This window comes from Globicephala melas, chromosome 10, assembly GCF_963455315.2.
Source record: "Globicephala melas chromosome 10, mGloMel1.2, whole genome shotgun sequence".
NCBI classification, from domain to species: domain Eukaryota; kingdom Metazoa; phylum Chordata; class Mammalia; order Artiodactyla; family Delphinidae; genus Globicephala; species Globicephala melas.
In genome coordinates this window covers 82,099,544-82,121,201 of record NC_083323.1, presented here as the reverse complement: position 1 = coordinate 82,121,201, position 21,658 = coordinate 82,099,544, and the positions used below count along the sequence as shown (strand labels likewise).

The 21,658-nt window shown below is 38.3% G+C and overlaps 1 protein-coding gene across 4 annotated transcripts in view; it reads right to left on the bottom strand.

Annotated features, from left to right (window-relative positions):
- The window catches only part of LMNTD1 (lamin tail domain containing 1), a 442,400-nt gene that overhangs the window by 42,929 nt on the left and 377,813 nt on the right, over positions 1 to 21,658 (bottom strand). For 3 of the 4 annotated variants that reach the window (XM_060305881.2, XM_060305879.1, XM_060305878.1), the window contains 2 exons: positions 11,786 to 11,904; positions 2,345 to 2,580 (listed from right to left, as the gene is read on the bottom strand). In XM_060305881.2, the coding sequence (XP_060161864.1) occupies positions 2,345 to 2,580; positions 11,786 to 11,904 (355 nt within the window). Of the gene's footprint in view, positions 1 to 2,344; positions 2,581 to 11,785; positions 11,905 to 15,657; positions 15,856 to 21,658 lie in introns of those variants that run through there. The other variant, XM_060305880.1, reaches the window with a different exon arrangement.

The window sequence follows — 21,658 nt, the reverse complement described above, 5'->3', positions numbered from 1 at the left end:
TTTGTATTAGCTTTTCTCCCCAAATTGCTACTCATAAATTAAAGTCTCAAATGAGTCCTTTCCTACCAATGGTTTGTATTTTGCCAGGTAAAGACTTAAATTTCCTCTCATTAACTAAAATACTTTATTAAAAACATAAAGTAATGCTTAATCAGATTCTTGTAACCTCTTACTCTTTTAAAATTCTCAGTAGTAAGATTCAAATACAAAATAAGTTTCAAGATTTTGCATAGAAAGAATCATGCTGGATAAATCTAATTATGTATCTGCAAAGAGAGAGTAACAGTACAGACAGGCATCATGATGAAATAGATAGAGCAATGTGTCTTGGATTTAGACACATCTGTACCCCAGCTCTGTCACTTACTAAGCCAAATGATTTAAACCTTCCAATTCTCAGTTTTCCTGAAAATAAAATAAGGATAATACTACTTTGTGTGAGGCGATGTGAGGACTGAAGATAATATAGGTAAGTGTCTAGCACAGTACCTGGCATTTAGCAGGTACTCAATAAATGATAGCTATTATTGTAGCACAGGGACTTTGGTCAATGTGACCCTGAATCCAAAATCATCAAAGGATTAAGACAATCTAGAGTGTGCTTTATCTTCTTGTGTCTTTAACAAAGCCAAAGCAATGTGAAAGGTGGAAAAAAAAAAACACATAGTTCCTAAAGAGGATTCCTCAGAGTATTTTGTTTAGAAGAAATATTTGGAATTAAGTTAGTTCATTCCCATTCAAGTGAGTATTTCCTTAATCTTTAAATTCCTTTGGGGGAAGAGAATATATAGCATCCTTAATAGCTCATCCTGAGGGATGAAAATCTTTGTATTCTAAAAGGAAAGAAGACACATTGATTTTAGTTCCAGTTATTATCTCATCTAGAAATGAAATGAACCAAATGCAACAAGTCTTGGTAGACTCAGCCATGTATCTACAGAGTCAGAACCTACAGTAACTGAAGAAGACTTCATCCCAGCACAACTCTCATCTTGCCAGGCGAAACCAGTATATTTGTTACCCTCCCCCTCAATACTAGGAGCTTTCACAGTTCAACTCAAATATAGAACATATACCATGATGATACAGTGCCAAAGGATGAGAAATATTACCTCCTTAGATATAAAATGTGTATTTTCACTTTTAAGCATATAGATTTTGGTCATTGCTAAAGGTCATTGTGAATTTAGGAGGCTTCTTCAAAAAATGTATCTTAGGCATACAAACAATGAAGCACAGGGAATATGACAATAATGGCAGTAGATCAAAATCCTATATAACACTGTGTCAAAGGCTTAGGAAAATACCAGGAACAAAATGAAATGTAGATAGGAAGGAGCAAGGCTGTAAATGTCCACAGAAGGGTAGAGGAAAATGAAGACATCAGGTAGTCATGGGTGTATTCGTGTTAACAATTTTGAAACTTGTTAGTTGACTGGTAATACAGACCCCAAATCTAGCCTATTCTATGAGAAGGTACTTACAGATACATTCAGATTCACAACTAATTTTATTGAGCACACTTGCTGTGTGCTAGGTGATTTTCATAAATATCTCATTTAATTCTTAGGATAGCCCTGTGAAGCTGATATTTTAATCCCCATTTTGTAGGTGTGGAAAATGGGACTCAGAGATGCTAAATACCTTACTTAATGTCCCATGTTATTGGGACTAGAAAGGGGATTTGAACCTAGGTCCTCTGTTTCCAAGGGCAGTGGTCTTTTCAGTAAACCTTGATAACATACCCTCAGAGTTCCCTAAACATGGTGAGGAACATACACCTCATGGTGTGAGCACTGCTGAGTGCATTGTTGGCAACTGTCAAAACTTTACTGCTGTTTTCATTTTCCTCTTCTCCAAATTCTTTATTGTTTTTCCCTTTTCTCTCCACCATTTTATTACCTACTTTATGTTTCTTCTTTCTCTTATCTACCCATCTTTCGTTACTTAAGCCATAGTCTCCTAAAGCATAACATACATAAGACATTGTTAATCTTTCTGGTAACATTCAGAGGAAGAGCAGTTAATGCTATACATCAGAATTTTTAATCATTTAGCAATTCTAGAGCATCTAAGTGGTCAACCCATGAATTATTATGATAACTCAAGATATTTTAATCACAGAGATGATGTACTTGGCCACATATGTTTACGTGACTTGAATATGACTCCAGGGCTAGAATCAAGGATGGGCAGAGTCAAGTTATTCTGCATATGACATTAAGAAGTTAGTATTATTGGAGACAAATAATAAAACATCATTCTGGCTTCTAGGCACATAAAGACTCTATTGAACTATATGCTTTAAAAGTAGTCTAAAACACTTGGTACATGTTTTGCTTACCCAAGCTGTCTTCTGATTGGGAATGGCTCACTAGAGCAGGTTTAAGAGGCTTTGGTCCAATTGTTGAAAAAGTTACTCCACTAACTTGAGGGCTGGACAGATAGTAACTGAGAGGTATTTCATTGGATAATGACCATGAACATGGCAGTGTAGTGGTATCTGAATCCGTTGATGTTGGAAAAAAATGTACTACAGATCGCTGTGTCTTTGGGAGATTGTCACATGTGTCTTCAATTCTGTGTACAAAAATTAGTATAATAAACAAAGTGAGAAAGACAAAATGATAGACTGTGAGCACAAGAAGCATTAATTATCATTATTACTCAGGATTTTGCTTTTCAAAGATATTATGCATCTAACACAAGCGCAAGAACATCTTATATTTCTAGTTTTAACAATCTACATAAAACACTTTAGTGTCAAGTCATGCTTTTCTCTTTTCTATTTAAAAATCAATAAACTCCTACTTCAGATAGTTCTGCAAAAGTGTAAATGCTGAAAGAAGAAAATAAAAATTACTATATTCCACCAACTAAAAATTTTACCATTTCCTGCCATGCTTTTTATATTTTATTAAATTTTTTAAATAAATTTTTATTGAAATATAGTGATTTACAATATTATATTAATTTCAGGTGTACAACATAGTGATTCAATATTTTTTCCGTCCAGGCCTTTTAATGCATTGTTTTTTTTTTTGTGGTACGCGGGCCTCTCACTGTTGTGGCCTCTCCCGTTGCGGAGCACAGGCTCCAGATGCGCAGGCTCAGCGGCCATGGCTCACGGGCCCAGCCGCTCTGCGGCATGTGGGATCATCCCAGACCGGGGCACGAACCCGTGTCCCCTGCATCGGCAGGCGGACTCTCAACCACTGCGCCACCAGGGAAGCCCTAATGGATTTTTTTCACTCAAAATTGAGACTCTATAAACCATTTATATCCCACTTTTATCACTTATTATATTTCCCCTTTCCATTAACATGAAAAACATGATTATCATTTCTGTTTAATATGTAATAGTTTACTATACTTTTTCCTTTAATTTCTCCTGCTGCTTAACTAATTTTCCTGTATTTATAAAGATTCTAGAGTTAATGTGTGCTTTCAAATGCACTTTACAAATTAATAACTATAAATACAGCTCACATGTGTATGTTTGTGTGTATCTGTGTATGTGTATGTGTGAATGCTGAAGGGACTAGCACAAAAGAGGGTGAAGAAAGACTTACTTTCCAAGTATTATTTTTGTAAGTAAATCCTACTATATGAATAAAGATTTTCCTTTCTTTCTTTTTTATATATGTAAAAGTATAGTGTGCAAGCATTTAAACAAAATCCCTAAACTACAGTACACTTATTTTACAAGTAAAACAATATTCTCACGGAGTACCTCATGAAAAAGCTTAGACAACTGCATTTTATGAGTCACGTTGAGGCTCTTCTTAGTAACTTCAAAGCAATCCATGTGTGTGTGAATGTGTGTGTGTTTAATGCTTGAATTGTGAACAAAGTCCTGGGGTCCAACCCTTTAGCTCTCTGAAAACCAGACACTTGGCCAGCCCAAGCCCTGCCTTCCTGGGGGCCAAACGTCTATCCACTATAAGTCAGGAACTAAGTGTTTTGCCTCCAAGCACTGTCTCTATTTTGATCTCTTTGTTTTCCAGAGTTCCTATAATGTTATTTTAGCCAGTCTTCTGTTCTTTGTTTTTGTTTTTCCAAATCTTTCCATAACGGAACAAGGGCCTGAAGCTTCCCAATCTGCCATCTTGCTGATGTTACTCTCAATCTCTTTGTTTACCAGGAGGTATTCACAATCGTTTTGTTCTATAATTTGTAAGTTCCTTCATCAGAAATATTGTATCTGGAGAGCTCTGTATTCAAAATCAGAATTCTCTAAGTGTGCCTCTCACAAGGCACAGATATCTCAGGCAATTTTTAAAAATAATTAAATGGCATTGGCTTTGGAAACGGCATTATTATTAGCCCAGAGCTTATCAAGCTTGAGCACGTGCCATTCTACCGACTACCCAACCACTCATCTTTGTCAAAAACCTCTAACCCATGAAGATATGCTCTTGAGTATGACTGTGGTGGTAACGAAAAGGAGACTACAGAGGTCTATTGTCAAATGACAAATATTTCATCTCTGTCTAAACTGAGACAGATCATATGACATAATTTTTCCCTGACACTGTCTAGAATAAGCAGGAAAAGGACCTTTCTCTTTCAAAGTTCCTTACATCTGGGTTTCATTACAGACAACTGGCTACATCTTTTCAGCATGTTCATTTTATAAGCTCTGAATTTTTTTCTTCCACTGGTAAAACAATAGCATTTCCAAATAAATTTAATTCCACAAAAGATTCCCAATAAGCCTTTGCAAATGTTGTGATCAAAGAACTTCAGTTTAGGGCCACAGGGGATTCTTGTTTTTGTAGTTGAATAAGAAATTTCTAATGGCAGCACACACCGTTGGAAGAGCTGAAACATTTCAGGAAGAGATGAGCGTGATGTAGCCCATTGTCTGAGCCCTGCACTCACCCACCTATTAGACTCCTTTTGGAAGATGAGAGATTTTCTTCCTAGTGCTTAGTGAGGTTTCCCTTTCCCATGTGGAATTTTCCAAGCCCTTACTTGGTATTTTGCTCCCTCTGTAATTGATTAGCACTAAACCAGAGGCAGTTATAAAAGTTCAATTCCAGCATTTCAATGTTATTTCAACACTGCATTGGTAATACTGACAACAGTTATTTCTCAGATGACCTCTAAGAACAAATATTTAAAAAATAGACTTGAGGGAGATTGGTTCAAGATGGCAGAGTAGAAGGACGTGAGCTCACTCCCTCTTGCGAGAGCACTGGAATCATAACTAACTGCTGAAAAATCATCGACAGGAAGACACTGGAACTCAACAAAAGAGATACCCCACATCCAAAGACAAAGGAGAAGCCTCGATGAGACAGTAGGAGGGGTGCAATCACAATAAAATCAAAATCCATAACCACTGGGTGGGTGACTCACAAACTGCAGAACAATTACACCACAGGAGTCCACCCTCTGGAGTGAAGGTTCTGAGCACCAAGTCAGGCTTCCCAACCTGGGGGTCTGGCAATGGGAGGAGGAATTCCCAGAGAATCAGACATTGAAGGCTAGTGGGATTTGATTGCAGGACTTGGACAGGACTGTGGGAAACAGAGACTCCACTCTTGGAGGGCACACACAAAGTAGTGTGCACATCAGGACCCAGGGAGAAGGAGAAGTGACCCCATAGGAGACTGAAGCAGACCAACCTGCTAGTGTTGGAGGGTGTCCTGCAGAGGCAGGGGTTGGCTGTGGCTCACCATGGGGACAAGGACACTGGCAGCAGAAGTTCTGGGAAGTACTCCTTGGCATGAGCCCTCCCAGAGTCCACCATTAGCCACACCAAAGAGCCTGGGTAGGCTCCAGTGCTGGGTCGCCTCAGGCCAAACAACCAACAGGAAGGGAACCAACAGCCCTACCCATCAGCAGACAAGGGGATTAAAATTTTACTGAGCTCTGCCCACCAGAACAACACCCAGCTCTACCCACCACCAGTCCTTCCCATGAGGAAACTTGCACAAGCCTCTTAGATAGCCTCATCCACCAGAGGGAAGACAGCAAAAGCAAGAAGAACTACAGTTCTGCAGCCTGTGGAACAAAAACCACATTCACAGAAAGACAGACAAGATGAAAAGGCAGAGGGCTATGTACCAGATGAAGGAACAAGATAAAACCCCAGAAAAACAGGTAAATGAAGTGGAGATAGGCAACCTGCCAGAAAAACAATTCAGAATAATGATAGTGAAGAAGATCCAGGACCACAGAGAAGAATGGAGGCAAAGATCGAGAAGATGCAAGAAATGTTTAACAAAAACCAAGAAGAATTAAAGAACAAACACCTAGAAGAATTAAAGAACAAAGAGAGATGAGCAATACAATAACTGAAATGAAAAATACACTAGAAGTAAACAATAGCAGAATAACTGAGGCAGAAAAATGGATAAGTGACCTGGAGGACAGAATGGTGGAATTCACTGCTGAGGAACAGAATAAAGAAAAAAGAATGAAAAGAAATGAAGACAGCGTAAGAGACCTCTGGGACAACATTAAATGCACCAACATTCACATTATAGGGGTCCCAGAAAGAGAAGAGTGAGAGAAAGGAACCAAGAAAATACTTGAAGAGATTATAGTCGAAAACTTCCCTAACATGGGAAAAGAAATAACCACCCAAGTCCAGGAAGCACAGAGAGTCTGAGGCAGGATAAAGCCAAGGAGAAACATGCTGAGACACATAGTAATCAAATTGACAAAAATTAAAGACAAAGAAAAATTATTAAAAGCAACAAGGGAAAAATGACAAATAACATACAAGGGAACTCCCATAAGGTTAATAGGTGATTTATCAGCAGAAACTCTGCAAGCCAGAAGGGAGTGGTATGATATATTTAAGGTGATGAAAGGGAAGAACTTACAACCAAGATTACTATACCCAGAGAGGATCTCAATTCAGACTCGATAGAGAAATCAAAAGCTTTACAAACAAGCAAGAGCTAAGAGAATTCAGCACCACCAAGCCAGCTCTACAACAAATGCTAAAGGAACTTCTCTAAGTGGGAAACACAAGAGAAGAAAAGGACCTACAAAAACAAAACCAAAACAATTAAGAAAATGGTAATAGGAACATACATAGCGATAATTACCTTAAATATGAATGGATTAAATGTTCCAACCAAAAGACCCAGGCTTGCTGAATGGATACAAAACCAAGACCCATCTATATGCTGTCTACAAGAGACCCACTTCAGACCTAGGGACACATACAGACTGAAATTGAGGGGATGGAAAAAGATATTCCATGCAAATGGAAATCAAAAGAAAGCTGGAGTAGCAATACTCATATCAGATAAAATAGACTTTAAAATAAAGAATGTTACAAGAGACAAGGAAGGACACACATAATGATCAAGGGATCAATCCAAGAAGTAGATATAAAAATTATAAATATATATGCACCCAACATAGGAGCACCCTAATACATAAGGCAAACTCTACCAGCTATAAAAGAAGAAACTAACAGTAACACAATACTAGTGGGGGACTTTAACACCTCATTACACCAGTGGACAGATCATCCAAAGAGAAAATTAATAAGGAAACAGAAGCTGTAAATGACACAATAAACCAGATAGCTTTAATTGATATTTATAGGACATTCCATCCAAAAACAGCAGATGACACTTTCTTCTCAAGTGCACATGGAACATTCTCCAGGATAAATCACATCTTGGGTCACAAATCAAGCCTCGGTAAATTTAAGAAAATTGAAATCATATCAAGCATCTTTTCCAACCAAAACGCTATGAGATTAGAAATCAATTACAGGAAAAAAAATGTAAAAAACACAAACACATGGAGGCTAAACAATACATTACTAAATAACCAAGAGATCACTGAAGAAATCAAAGAGGAAATCAAAAAATACCTAGAGACAAATGACAATGAAAACACGATGATCCAAAACCTATGGGATGCAGCAAAAGCAGTTCTAACAGGGAAGTTTATAGCAATAAAATCCTACCTCAAGAAACAAGAAACATCTCAAATAAACAATCTGAACTTACACCTAAAGGAACTAGAGAAAGGAGAACAAACAAAACTAAAGTTAGTAGAAGGAAAGAAATCATAAAGATCAGAGCAGAAATAAGTGAAATAGAAACAAAGAAAACAATAGCAAATATCAATAAAACTAAAAGCTGGTTCTCTGAGAAGATAAACAAGATTGATAAAACTTTAGCCAGACTCATGAAGAAACAGAGGGAGAGGACTGAAACCAATAAAATTAGAAATTAAGAAGAAGTTACAACAGACACCACAGAAATACAAAATATCACAAGAGACTACTACAAGCAACTCTATGCCAATAAAATGGACAACCTGGAAGAAATGGACAAATTCTTAGAAAGGTATAATTTTCCAAGACTAAACCAGGAAGAAAAAAAAAATATGAACAGACAAATCACAAGCACTGAAACTGAAACTGTGATTAAAAATCTTCCAACAAACCAAAGTCCAGTACCAGATGGCTTCACAGGTGAATTTTGTCAAACATTTAGAGAAGAGCTAACACCAATGCTTCTCAAACTCTTCCAAAATTTGCAGAAGAAGGAACACTCCCAAACTCATTCTACAAGGCCACCATCACTCTGATACCGAAACCAGACAAATATACTACAAAAAAGAAAATTACAGACCAATATCACTGATGAATATAGATGCAAAAATCCTCAGCAAAATAGTAGCAAACAGAGTCCAATGACACATTAACAGGATCATACACCATGGTCTAGTGGGATTTATCCAAGGGAGGCAAGGATCCTTCAATATACTCAAATGAATCAATGTGATACACCATATTAACAAATCAAAGAATAAAAACCATATGATCATCTCCATAGATGCAGAAAAAGCTTTTCACAAAATTCAACACCGATTTATGATAAAAACTCTCCAGAAAGTTTGCATAGAGGGAACCTACCTCAATATAATAAAGGCCATTTATGACAAACCCACAGCAAACATCATTCTCAATGGTGAAAAACTGAAAGCATTTTCTCTAAGATCAGGAACAACACAAGGACATCCACTCTTGCCACTATTATTCAACATAGTTTTGGAAGTCCTAGCCATGGAAATCAGAGAGGAAAAGGAAATAAAAAGAATACAAACTGGAAAGAAGAAGTAAAACTGTCACTGTTTGCAGATGACATGATACTATATAAATAGAATCCTAAAGATGCCACCAGAAAACTACTAGAGCTAATCAATGAATTTGGTAAAGTTGCAGGATACAAAATTAATGCAAAGAAATATCTTGCATTCCTATACACTAACAACGAAAGATCAGAAAGAGAAATTGAGGAAACAATCCCATTCACCATTGCTACAAAAAAGAATAAAATACCTAGGAATAAACCTACCTAAGGTGGTAAAAGACCTGTTCTCAGAAAACTATAAGACACTGATGAAAAAACCAAAGATTACACAAACATATGGAGATATACCATGTTTGTGGATTGGAAGGATCAATATAGTGAAAATGACTATACTACCCAAAGCAATCTTCAGAGTCAATGCAATCCCTATCAAATTACCACTGGCATTTTTTACAGAACTAGAACAAAACATCTTCTAGACACAAAAGACCCCGTATAGCTAAAGCAATCTTGAGAAAAAAAAAATGGAGCTGGAAGTATCAGTCTCCCTGACTTCAGACTATACTACAAAGCTACAGTAATCAAGACAATATGGTACTGGCACAAAAACACAAATAGAGATCAATAGAACAGGGTAGAAATCCCAGAGATAAACCCACACACCTATGGTCAACTAATCTATGACAAAGAGGCAAGGATATACAATGGAGAAAAGATGGTCTCTTCAATAAGTGGTGCTGGGAAAACTGGACAGCTACATGTAAAAGAATGCAGTTATAACACTCCCTAACACCATACACAAAACAAACTCCAAATGGATTAAAGACCTAAATGTAAGATCAGACACTATAAAACTCTTAGAGGACAACATAGGAAGAACACTCTTTGACATAAATCACACCAAGATCTTTTTTGACCCACCTCCTAGAGTAATGGAAATGAAAGCAAAAATAAACAAATGGGACCTAATGAAACTTAAAAGCTTTCGGACAGCAAAGGAAACTATAAACAAGATGAAAAGCCAAGCCTCAGAGTGGGAGAAAATATTTGCAAACATATCAACAGACAGAGGATTAATCTCCAAAATATATAAACAACTCATGAAGCCCAATATTAAAAACAACAAACAACCCAGTCAAAAAATGGACAGGAGGCCTAAATAGACATTTCTCCAAAGAAGACATACAGATGGCCAATAGGCACATGAAAAGCTGCTCAACATCACTAATTATTAGAGAAATGCAAATCAGAACTACAATGAGGTATCACCTCACACTGGTTAGAATGGGTATCACCAGAAAATTTACAAACCACAAATGCTGGAGAGGGTGTGGAGAAAAGGGAACACTCTTGCACTGTTGGTGGGAATGTAAACTGATACAGCCACTATGGAGAACAGTATGGAGGGTCCTTAAAAAACTAAAATTATAATTACCATACAACCCAGCAATCCCACTACTGGGCATATACCCAGAGAAAACCATAATTCAAAAAGACATATGCACCCCAATGTTCAATGCACAACTATTTACAATAGTTAGGTCATGGAAACAACCTAAATGCCCATCGACAGATGAATGGATAAAGAAGATGTGGCACACATATACAATAGAATATTACTCAGCCATAAAAAGGAACGAAATTCAGTCATTTGTAGAGACGTGGTTGGACCTAGAGACTGTCACATAGAGTGAAGTAAGTCAGAAAGAGAAAAACAAATATTGTATATTAACGCATATATGTGGAATCTAGAAAAATGGTACAGATGAACTGGTTTGCAAGGCAGAAATAGAAACACAGATGTAGAGAACAAATGCATGGACACCCAGGGGGGAAAGCGGGGGGTGGGGATTGTGGTGGTGGTGGGATGAATTGGGAGATTGGGATTGACATATATACACTAATATGTGTAAAACAGATAACTAATAAAAACACTTTAAAGAAATAGACTTGAGGGCTTCCCTGGTGGCGCAGTGGTTGAGAGTCCGCCTGCCGATGCAGGGCACCCGGGTTCGTGCCCCGGTCTGGGAAGATCCCACATGCCGCGGAGCGGCTGGGCCTGTGAGCCATGGCTGCTGAACCTGCGCGTCTGGAGCCTGTGCTCCACAGTGGGAGAGGCCACAACAGTGAGAGGCCCACATACCGCAAAAAAAAAAAAAAAAAAAAAAATAGACTTGAACTGATCAGTAAGCACAGGGCATCTAGATCTAAAGTAACATTAGCCTTAAACTGTGTATGTTCAATATTAGAGGTCATTTTCTAGAAAACATTGGAAAACCAATGCTAATGCTTTATTTGATAGAATGATTTACATTAGTAGTAAAAAGAGAGCTGTAGCTTTTATTTAACATCCTCACAGACATTTCCCAAACCAAAATTCTCTAGCAGTTCTCTGTCCCCAGGTTAAGAAAGTAGTTTTAAAGAAACTGTCTGCCAATTACCTTAAAGAAACAATTAACATGCTAGATATGAGCTTTGGAATCTCAACCAGGTCTGATATGGTGGAGATCTGTCTAGGTGAATTTTTACATTACTCAAAGACTATACCTTATAAAACAGTGGTTGGGGAAATTGTATGTTATCATTAATTAATTTTAGGAAATTTGTAGACTCGATTCTAGTTCTAACTTTTTATAAGCTGTTTTGAAACAAAGAGGTCAAATACTCCAACCTCAACTTCTAAAACTCATTTGTGCCTTTCTTACTGCGCTTGATTTTCCATTTTATTTTCCTGCTCATGGACTTCACTCTGCGGGACCGCCGAAATTTCCTGAGTGGTTTGTGTGTCTTTCATCTTGGCTGGAAGAGAAGTCTCTTTTCTTTTCTGGGAAAACAAATCATGACATTAGTCAGTGAATAGAGCTGAGTTTCAAGGCAGATTTTCTTTTTTGAGTGACCTCACTTGTTAATCTAACTACCTTAAAGCACCTGCCAGACTTCATGATTTCTTAACCAAGCTGGGGCCAGAACCAGGATTCTAATATGAATATGTAAGCACTGATATAGCCAATACTGATATAGCCAATACTGATATTGGCTAAAAATATTGAACACATCAAGATGAAGGTGTGTAGCACTCACTGGAAGCAACTCAAGAGGCAGTGCAGTAAGCCAGCAAAGCTACCTTTATGATTACAACTTTCACATCTGGCCAACACCACCTGTTAGAACACTGTGAAGTAATGTCTCCATAGTTACAAAGTTCCAGTCTCTGAACAATTACTATGTTAATGCTGCACCTGCTTTGCAGTTTGCAGACATCAAATAAGAGTAACTTGCCTTTAAGAGAGCTGTTTATCCTACCAGACAAACTTTGCCATCAAAATGTTTGATATCCTATTTTGGATTTCTTAGGATTAAGGCTAGTATGCAAATATTGGGGGAGTTAATCACTGTTTTTTGTCTTTTTGTTTGTTCTGTTTTGACAAATGCTCTTTGAGCACATGGCAACAGCTAGGCAGCAGGAACAGAAACCTTGTATATTTTAAGGCGAAAAGAAACCTATTGGTAGAAACAGTGAAATCAAAGCCAGGAGTTCTAAATTCTTCTAGTTACACCAGCAATATGATTTAGAAGAAATCACTTAATTCAGATTCTATCTTGTGTCATGATAATAATGGCATGGGAATAAAATTAATCCGTATGAAAGTAAATGATCGTACACAGTAATAAGATATAGAATGATGATGATTACTGGATGAGTAAGTTCATTCAATAAATATTTAAATAAGCATCTACTGTGTACCAGGAACCAGCAAGTTACTATGAACAAATAATTCCCACTTCAAGGAATAATGATAAAATATCTTCCAATTTAGATTAGAAAATGGCTTCCAAAAAACTAAAAATAGATCTACCATATGACACAGCAATCCCTCTACTGGGCATATACCCTGAGAAAACCATAACTCAAAAAGAGTCATGTACCACAATGTTCATTGCAGCTATATTTACAATAGCCAGGACATGGAAGCAACCTAAGTGTCCATCGACAGATGAATGGATAAAGAAGGTGTGGCATACATATACAATGGAACATTACTCAGCCATAAAAAGAAATGAAATCGAGTTATTTGCAGTGAGGTGGATGGACCTAGAGTCTGTAATACAGAGTGAAGTAAGTCATATAGAGAAAAACAAATACCATATGCTAACACATATATATGGAATCTTAAAAAAAAAAATGGTCATGAAGAACCTAAGGGCAGGACAGGAGTAAAGACGCAGACCTACTAGAGAATGGACTTGAGGACACGGGGAGGGGGAAGGGTAAGCCGGGACGAAGTGAGAGAGTGGCATGGACATATATACACTACCAAATGTAAAATTGATAGCTAGTGGGAAACAGCCACGTAGCATAGGGAGATCAGCTCGGTGCTTTGTGATCACCTATAGGGGTGGGATAGGCAGGGTGGGAGGGAGAGGCAAGAGGGAGGGGATATGGGGATATATGTATATGTATGGCTGATTCACTTTGTTATAAAGCAGAAACTAACACACCATTGTAAAGCAATTATACTCCAATAAAGATGTTAAAAAAAACCATAAAATATATAGATGTATATCTTAAAAAAAAAGGAAAATGGCTTCCATCTTGGAATGATGAACAGTATTTAAATACAAAGGACAATGAAGAAAGTAACTCTTTTAATAAAAGAAAAAGGCAAGAAGTATATCACATAATGAGGCAAGTAAACGAGAGGAGAGTAAACATTTGACTATTTTCTGCATCTCAGAGATAAAGAGAAATTCCTTATCAGCATTATAGGCCAATTGCATAAATACAGCATAAAGAGATTTATAAATTTACACTTATGTTTAGAAAAGAATTAAAAATGGATTTATTATTTCGTGCCACTGTCCCAGTTTCCCTAAATCTACCTGTCTGGATGGTTTCCTAGCTGTAAAAATTTCTGTACTTGAACCACATATGTTAGCATGATGTCATTATGACCTCATTTGTTTTATCAGAGCACCTATCCACATTTTCCAGCATAGTTTGGAGAAACAAAATTCTGTCAACTGAGAAAAACTTTGAAAAGCTTTGAAATTGTGAACGTTTCAATAGTTATTTCCCACACAGGACATTTTCCTTATTTCCCTTCTCCAAATTAGAGCATATATGCAATTAAAATCAATTTCCTCTTTTACTGCTTCTCAAACTAAGCCAGTGGTTTTCAAAAGGAGTTGAAGTGAATCATAGCGGGAATTTTGTAAATATGAAGGGACATTAATAGTAGTCATAAAGATTTGGTGGGGTGCTAACTGGCATTTAGCAGACAGGATCCAGAAATGCTAGATTTTCTGAAATGTGGCAGATAATCCTACTTGGCAAAGAATTTTCCCACATACCACATGACTCGCCAGACATTCATGTAGATGAAAAATAGTTTATAATTATTTGAGCCTAAAGCCTAGCTCCATATTACATATAAATGCAAAATATTTTTGTACACTTTTAATTATTTTGTACACAATTACTTACATTGAGGGAAGATTATAGATTGGTTTGTTCAGACCTTTTCCAATAATTTTTCATCAGTTTGGAAAAATTACATCACCAATGGCAATACCACTTGGTGTATTCATGTGGCTGTTATAACTTATCTGATATAGGTAATAACGGTAGCAACAATAACAAAATCAAACTGAATCTGATGAATCCTCTAACTTACATAAAATACAGAGAACAGAAAAGCACGTTAGCTAATAGATCAAGAGATTTAAAAGACACCCTTTGTAATTTGTGGATATAATTTATAACCTAATTCAAGCAAACTGTATAAAGTGCGTGACATTGGAAATTTAAGTACTCTGGGTATTTAATGATATTAGGAATAAATGTTAAATATTTAAGGTGTATTACGGTATTATGATTGTATTTTTTAAACAAGATTTCTTGTTGTTTAGAAATACATACTGAAACATTTAGAGATAAAATGATATGATGTCTAGATTTGCTTCAAAATAATACAGAGGGTAGGGAGTGGATGGAGTTGTGTATGACAATGATGGAAGTGACTTGTAATAGTTGAAGCTAGGTAATGGGTACTGGGGATTTGTTTATTTTTTCTATAAATGTTTGAAATTCTCTGTTGTAAAAAGGGAAGATCAGGGCTTCCCTGGTGGCGCAGTGGTTGAGAATCTGCCTGCTGATGCAGGGGACACGGGTTCGAGCCCTGGTCTGGGAGGATCCCACATGCCGCGGAGCAAGTACGCCCGAGAGCCACAACTACTGAGCCTGCGCGTCTGGAGCCTGTGCTCTGCAACAAGAGAGGCCACGACAGTGAGAGGCCCGCGCACCGCGATGAGGGGTGGCCCCCGCTTGCCACAACCAGAGAAAGCCCTCGCACAGAAACGAAGACCCAACACAGCAAAAATAAATAAATTAGTTAATAAACTCCTACCCCCAACATCTTCTTTAAAAAAAACAACGGAGGATCATTTGGGAATGTGTAGACTCCACACATTGATAGCATCATCTTCATGGCTGTCTCTAATTCAGGAAGGACAGAGTCAAGATACAGCTGAAAGCAGAAAAGCAGAAAGCAGAGAGCAGAAAAGCAGAAGCACTTACTGTTTATGAGGTTCAGTAGCCTTCACACAGGTTCTTTCACCTCAGCTCTGGAAGATGGGAGTCTCCCCATTTTCCCAAATGAGGAAGTGGAAGTTCAGAGAGATGAATACCTCTTCCAAGGTTATATGGTCAATAGATGGCAGAGCCGGGATTTGGTCTCACATCCATTTGTTACAAAATCCCCTTCACGGGCTTCCCTGGTGGCGCAGTGGCTGAGAGCCCGCCTGCCGATGCAGGGGACATGGGTTCATGCCCCGGTCAGGGAGCATCCCACATGCTGCGGAGCGGCTGGGCCCGTGAGCCATGGCCGCTGAGCCTGCGCGTCCGGAGCCTGTGCTCCGCAACGGGAGAGGCCACAACAGTGAGAGGTCCGCGTACTGCAAAAAAAAGGGGGCTTCCCTGCTGGCGCAGTGGTTGAGAGCCCGCCTGCTGATGCAGGGGTCACAGGCTCATGCCCGGGTCAGGGAGGATCCCACATGCCGCGGAGCATCCCACATGCCGCGGAGCGGCTGGTCCCGTGAGCCATGGCCGCTGAGCCTGCGCGTCCGGAGCCTGTGCTCCGCAACGGGAGACGCCACAACAGTGAGAGGCCCGCGTACCGCAAAAAAAAGAGGCTTCCCTGGTGCCGCAGTGGTTGAGAGTCCGCCTGCCGATGCAGGGCACACGGGTTCGTGCTCCGGTCCGGGAAGATCCCACATGCCGCGGAACGGCTGGGCCCGTGAGCCATGGCCAATGAGCCTGCGCGTCCGGAGCCTGTGCTCCGCAACGGGAGAGGCTACAACAGTGAGAGGCCCGCGTACCGAAAGAAAAAAAAAAAAAATCCCCTTCACTATATTCCCTGTTTCTCTGCTGTAATTCCTGTCCAATGTCTTCCTAGCTCCTTCCACGGTAACTGCCTAACCATTTACCTACTCCCGAACCAGCTTTGTCCCTTTCTTTCTCTTCGCACTGGTCTCAGATCACTCTCTCCCAACTTCCGGACTCTGTGTCATTTCTCTTTGGCCTTATCCTCTATTGGGAACACACCAGAATTTTGCATGAGAAATTGAAGCCCCATAAGAGTAGATATAGGGCAAAATAAGATGATGAAAACTGAGTTTTATATTATGAGCTTTTACCTTGATTAAGAAAAAATTAAAAGTGGCAAAATACCAACATATTCAGTAATCAAAAAAACCCCAAAATATTTTATGTCCATAATTTTTTAAAAGTTGAAAAACACAAAGAACTGGCTTTATGCATCCTGGACCTCTGTCTCCACATATGGAGAACATTTGCACAGTAGGGGATTTTTTTTATTAAATCAGTAATATAAATAAAATGTCTTGTGTGAATGAAGGTTGTATATATAAAGAGAATTTTCTTCCTCTCTCAGGCCATGGGTGGAAATTTCCAAACTGAGTAATATGCAGTTGAAGATTACAATTGAAAACATGACATGTTCCACTAAGATTCAAAGAGTTTGTATATATAGGAATACAGTTTCACATTTGCACCCATATTATAGTATAAATTCCTATTGTGAAGCATCTTACTAGTCTAAAAATATACTGTATTTCTTCATTTCCTTCATACAGAACCACGTGTAAATAACACAGCCTTGAACAGAGATGCTATTATTTCACCTTGACGTCAGGGTCATGTGAAGGTCCTACAGGACGTGTTCACAGAGAGGATAAAGGACCACTTATTGGGAGGTTCGAGTTTCAGATAGCTTGCTCAAATACCTTCATGGCTCTTCCCAATCACAAAATTCTATTGCCAAACAGCACTAAGAATGTCTGCATACGTGATACTAAACATCAAACAGTGGTTTGAATCCTCGGACATATGTACCAGTTTTAGCAATGGTTCATAAATAACTGCATGGTTACTTCACACACAGGGTACATGTACTGAGGCTCAGCCTTTATCCACGAATCATTTCTACACATGTTCTTTAGAGGAATAAAATACTTATTCTAATACAGGGCATCTCAGACTTTTTCAGAAAGGCAGAGATCCAGAACATACGCTCTTACTTGCAGAACACCATTTTCCTGTAAAATACTTTAAAAAATACAATATATTCAATATATTTTTTACTTCATCTACACACCGTTTTTATATATTTTTACTAGCAACAAGGAATGCACTTCATATTATTTGGATACCATGTAAACGCATAACCACCGGCTCACACGTTTTAAAACAAAATAAAACACCCAACAAACTGCTGAGCCAAGAATAAACGATTGGTTTTGAGTTTTCCTGTGGATATGAATTTGCAGTTTCAGTTTCTTCTCTCATCGACTGGCAACCTTAAGCAGGAAAGTGGTGTCTGGAGCCAAAGACTTGTAGAAAAGGATTGGAGAACAATTTCAATTGAGAACATGCGATCCATTAACTTTTTTTCTTTTGCACACAGGGTAAAGGCGATCATTACTCCATATTACAGTCGAACGCTCCCTCTCTACAGCTTATGGAACACTAGTGCCCCGTGGGAACAAGTACGAGCAGCAGTGGATTAAAGGAGTGTGAAAGAGGGTTATTAGAAGCCTGAATGTGAGCCCTACCCATGGCATCAGGCACAAATATACGACTGAATGGAGCCTGGCCCAGCTCACTGTGGAAGCACACCCAGGCGAGGAGGGGCCTCAACCCTGCCTCAACCCTTCTTCCCTGGTTAGGGCACACGTAACAGATTTGATCAGTTGTAGCTACTGCCAGCATTATTCATGACTGATGATGGCAATAGGTGGCCATGAGGGGTACAGTTCACTAAGGGCGGATTCGTTACTCTTGAGAACCCCCCTGATAGTTCTGTCTACATAAATGAAGCTGCTTTCATTATTCTCCCGACAGTTTGAAGTACAAGCAAATTTAAACTGGTAAATTAAATTTAAGTTGGCTAGCAGCTTTTCTCCTCATGTGCAAATGAGAGAACAGAAGAAATTGAGAGGCTCCTAAGGATATTAAGGACCCCGAGGTTCACGTTATGACTTTTGCAAGAAAAGGACACCTCTAACCTTCACTAGGAACAGAAAATAAATGATCAGAGTGGATAATACTGTGCCTGAAATTATCCTGTGTCATTTGTTTGAGACCCTGCCTGTTAGAAAGAGGTGAGAAACCAGACATCTGAGATGGAATGAGAAAATTCATGCAGTGTGAGGGAATGGAACTCTCTGACCTTTGGCCACATGTAGATTAGTTTGTAGGAGAAGAAAGACAAGCTGGACATTTTTATACACTGGAGATTTTCATTGGCTGTTCTATTATCCTTAGTTTTGTTGTTATTGTTCTGTGTTCATGTTTGTTTCTCCCTTATTTTCTGAGTAAATGCTTTTACAATTCAGAGCCATAATCAATAGTGAATACTACTACTACTAGCTATCATTTAACATACATTTCCTATTTGTGTTAAGTACTCTATGTATATTATTTCATTTCATCCTTTTAAGGATGTGTAATTATCCGTCTTTCACAGATGATGAAACTGACACTTATAGCAGTCAGATAATTGCCCAGAGTCACACAGCTATGAAGTGGCAGAACCAGGGCCAGAGTTCTGGTCTGTCTGACTTTAGAGATTGTATTCTTCATCATTATACTCCATCATTCTCTGAAAAATACAGAGCACCACTGTTTAAAAGACTATTGGACAGGGCTTCCCTGGTGGCGCAGTGGTTGAGAGTCCGCCTGCCGATGCAAGGGACGCAGGTTCGTGCCCCGGTCCGACAAGATCCCCCATGCCGCGCAGCGGCTGGGCCCGTGAGCCGTGGCCGCTGAGCCTGCGCGTCCGGAGCCTGTGCTCCGCAACGAGAGGCCACAGCAATGAGAGGCCTGCGTACCGCAAAAAAAAAAAAAAAAGACTATCGGACAAACAGTCTATAATGATATAAATAGGTGACAGCCATGTTCCTTGCTCTTCTGAAATTTATTCTTTTGATGGGGCAGTAGTATCTGTGAATATGAAAAAATAATGCATGACAGAATGTGATAAAAATCAAAGGATAGTTCTGTTAAGAACTAGAAGAACTCAGGGAAGAATTAGTACTTTTGCTGTTGTGGTTAGAAAAGACTTCACAGAAGAGATGAGATATGTGTGGACCTCAAAGGATAGATAGGATTTGGAAAAGCAGAGAACAGGAAGGAAGGCATTTATTATCTTATATTTTCATGCATGTGTTCACTCAACAAATACATATTAATTGTCTGTTGTGACTAGACAGTGTTGAATGTACTTTTCTGGCGAGCATCAAAATCCAGGGGTAGACATGGGGTAGGCATATTAATGGCTGAGGCAGAGAGATGGCCTGGGTGTGCAGTCCTAGGTAGAGTCAGATAGATAGGGGAGACCAGATCAGGGAGGGCTGTGAACCAGGCCAAGGAGTAGAATATATTCTCAGTATGCATTATCTAGCCATTTACTTGTTCCTAATGGCTCAATAATTATATTAATTACTGGATATTTCAGGAGTTTCTTGCTTCTGTTTGTATGTAAGAATGTGTGTGTATGTTTTTCTTTTCCTTTTGTTTTTGGATTTATAAGAGTTATTTATTTAATCCAGATCAAAGTTCTTTGCTGGATTTATGTATTACAAATATATTCTCTCAGATTGTAATTTGTCTTTTTACTCTCTGAAAGGTGCATTTTATGACTAGAGATTCTTGATTTTAATGAAGTCCAATTTATCAATCTTTTCTCTTAATGACTTTGTGTCCTATGTAAGAAATATTTATTTAAATTGAGGCCATGGAAATATTAGACTATTTTTTCTCCTGGAAGTTTTACTTTTGTACCTTTAATATTTATGAACCACCTTAAATTAATTATTGTGCATAATACGCAGAAGGATTCAAGGTTTAGTTCTTTTATTCACAGAGTTATCCAGTAGACCCTGCACTCTTTACTGAGAAGACAGCATTCCTCCCATTGAAAGACAATAGTACCTCAGTTGTAAATCATGTGGCCATATGTGTTTGGGTCTCTATTATGTTCTATTAATTTATTTGTCTATCCTTGTGCCATTACTGTACTGTCATAATTAGGGTAATTTTATAGTATAGTATATAGGTCTTTCAAAAAATTTGTTCAATACTATCATGACTTCTAGGTTCTTTGATTTCCATGTGAATTTTTAGAATCATCTTGTCAATTAAAAAAAAATACCAGCTTATATTTTGTTTGGGATTGCACTGAATCTACAGATCAATTTGGAAAGAATGGATTATCTCTAATCTTGCTTTCTGGTAATATTCTTGTCAGGTTTGGGTATGAAGATTATGCTGGGCTCTGAAATAAAAGCAAAAATAAATAAATGGAACCTAATTAAACTTAAAAGCTTTTGCACAGCAAAGGAAGCCATCAACAAAATGAAAATACAACCTACAGAATGGGAGAAAATATCCACAGATGACAACCAACAAGGTGTTTATATCCAAAATATATAAACAGCTCATACAATTCAATATCAAAAAAACAAATAACACAATAAGGGAATGGGCAGAAGACCTGAATAGATATTTTCCCAAAGAACACATAGAGATGGCTAACAGTCCCGTGAAAAGATGTTCAACATTGCTAATTATTAGAGAAATGCAAATCAAATCAACAATGAGCTATTGCCTCACACCTGTCAGAATGGTTATCATCAAAATGTCTACAGATAAGAAATGTTGGGAAGGATGTGGAGAAAAGGGAACACTTGTACACTGTTGGTGGGAATGTAAATTGGTGCAGCCACTGTGGAAAACGTTATGGTCAAAAAACTAAAAATAGAACTACCATATGATCCAGCAATTCCACTCCTGGGTACATATCTGGAAAAAAATGAAAATATTGATGTGTAAGGATATATGCACCCCAATGTTCATAGCAGCACTATTTACAAAAGCCAAGATATGGAAGTAACTCAAGTGTCCAGGAACAGATGAATAGATAAAGAAGATGTGGTATATATACACAATAGAATATTACTCAGCCATAAAAAAATGAAATTCTGTCATTTGCGGCAAT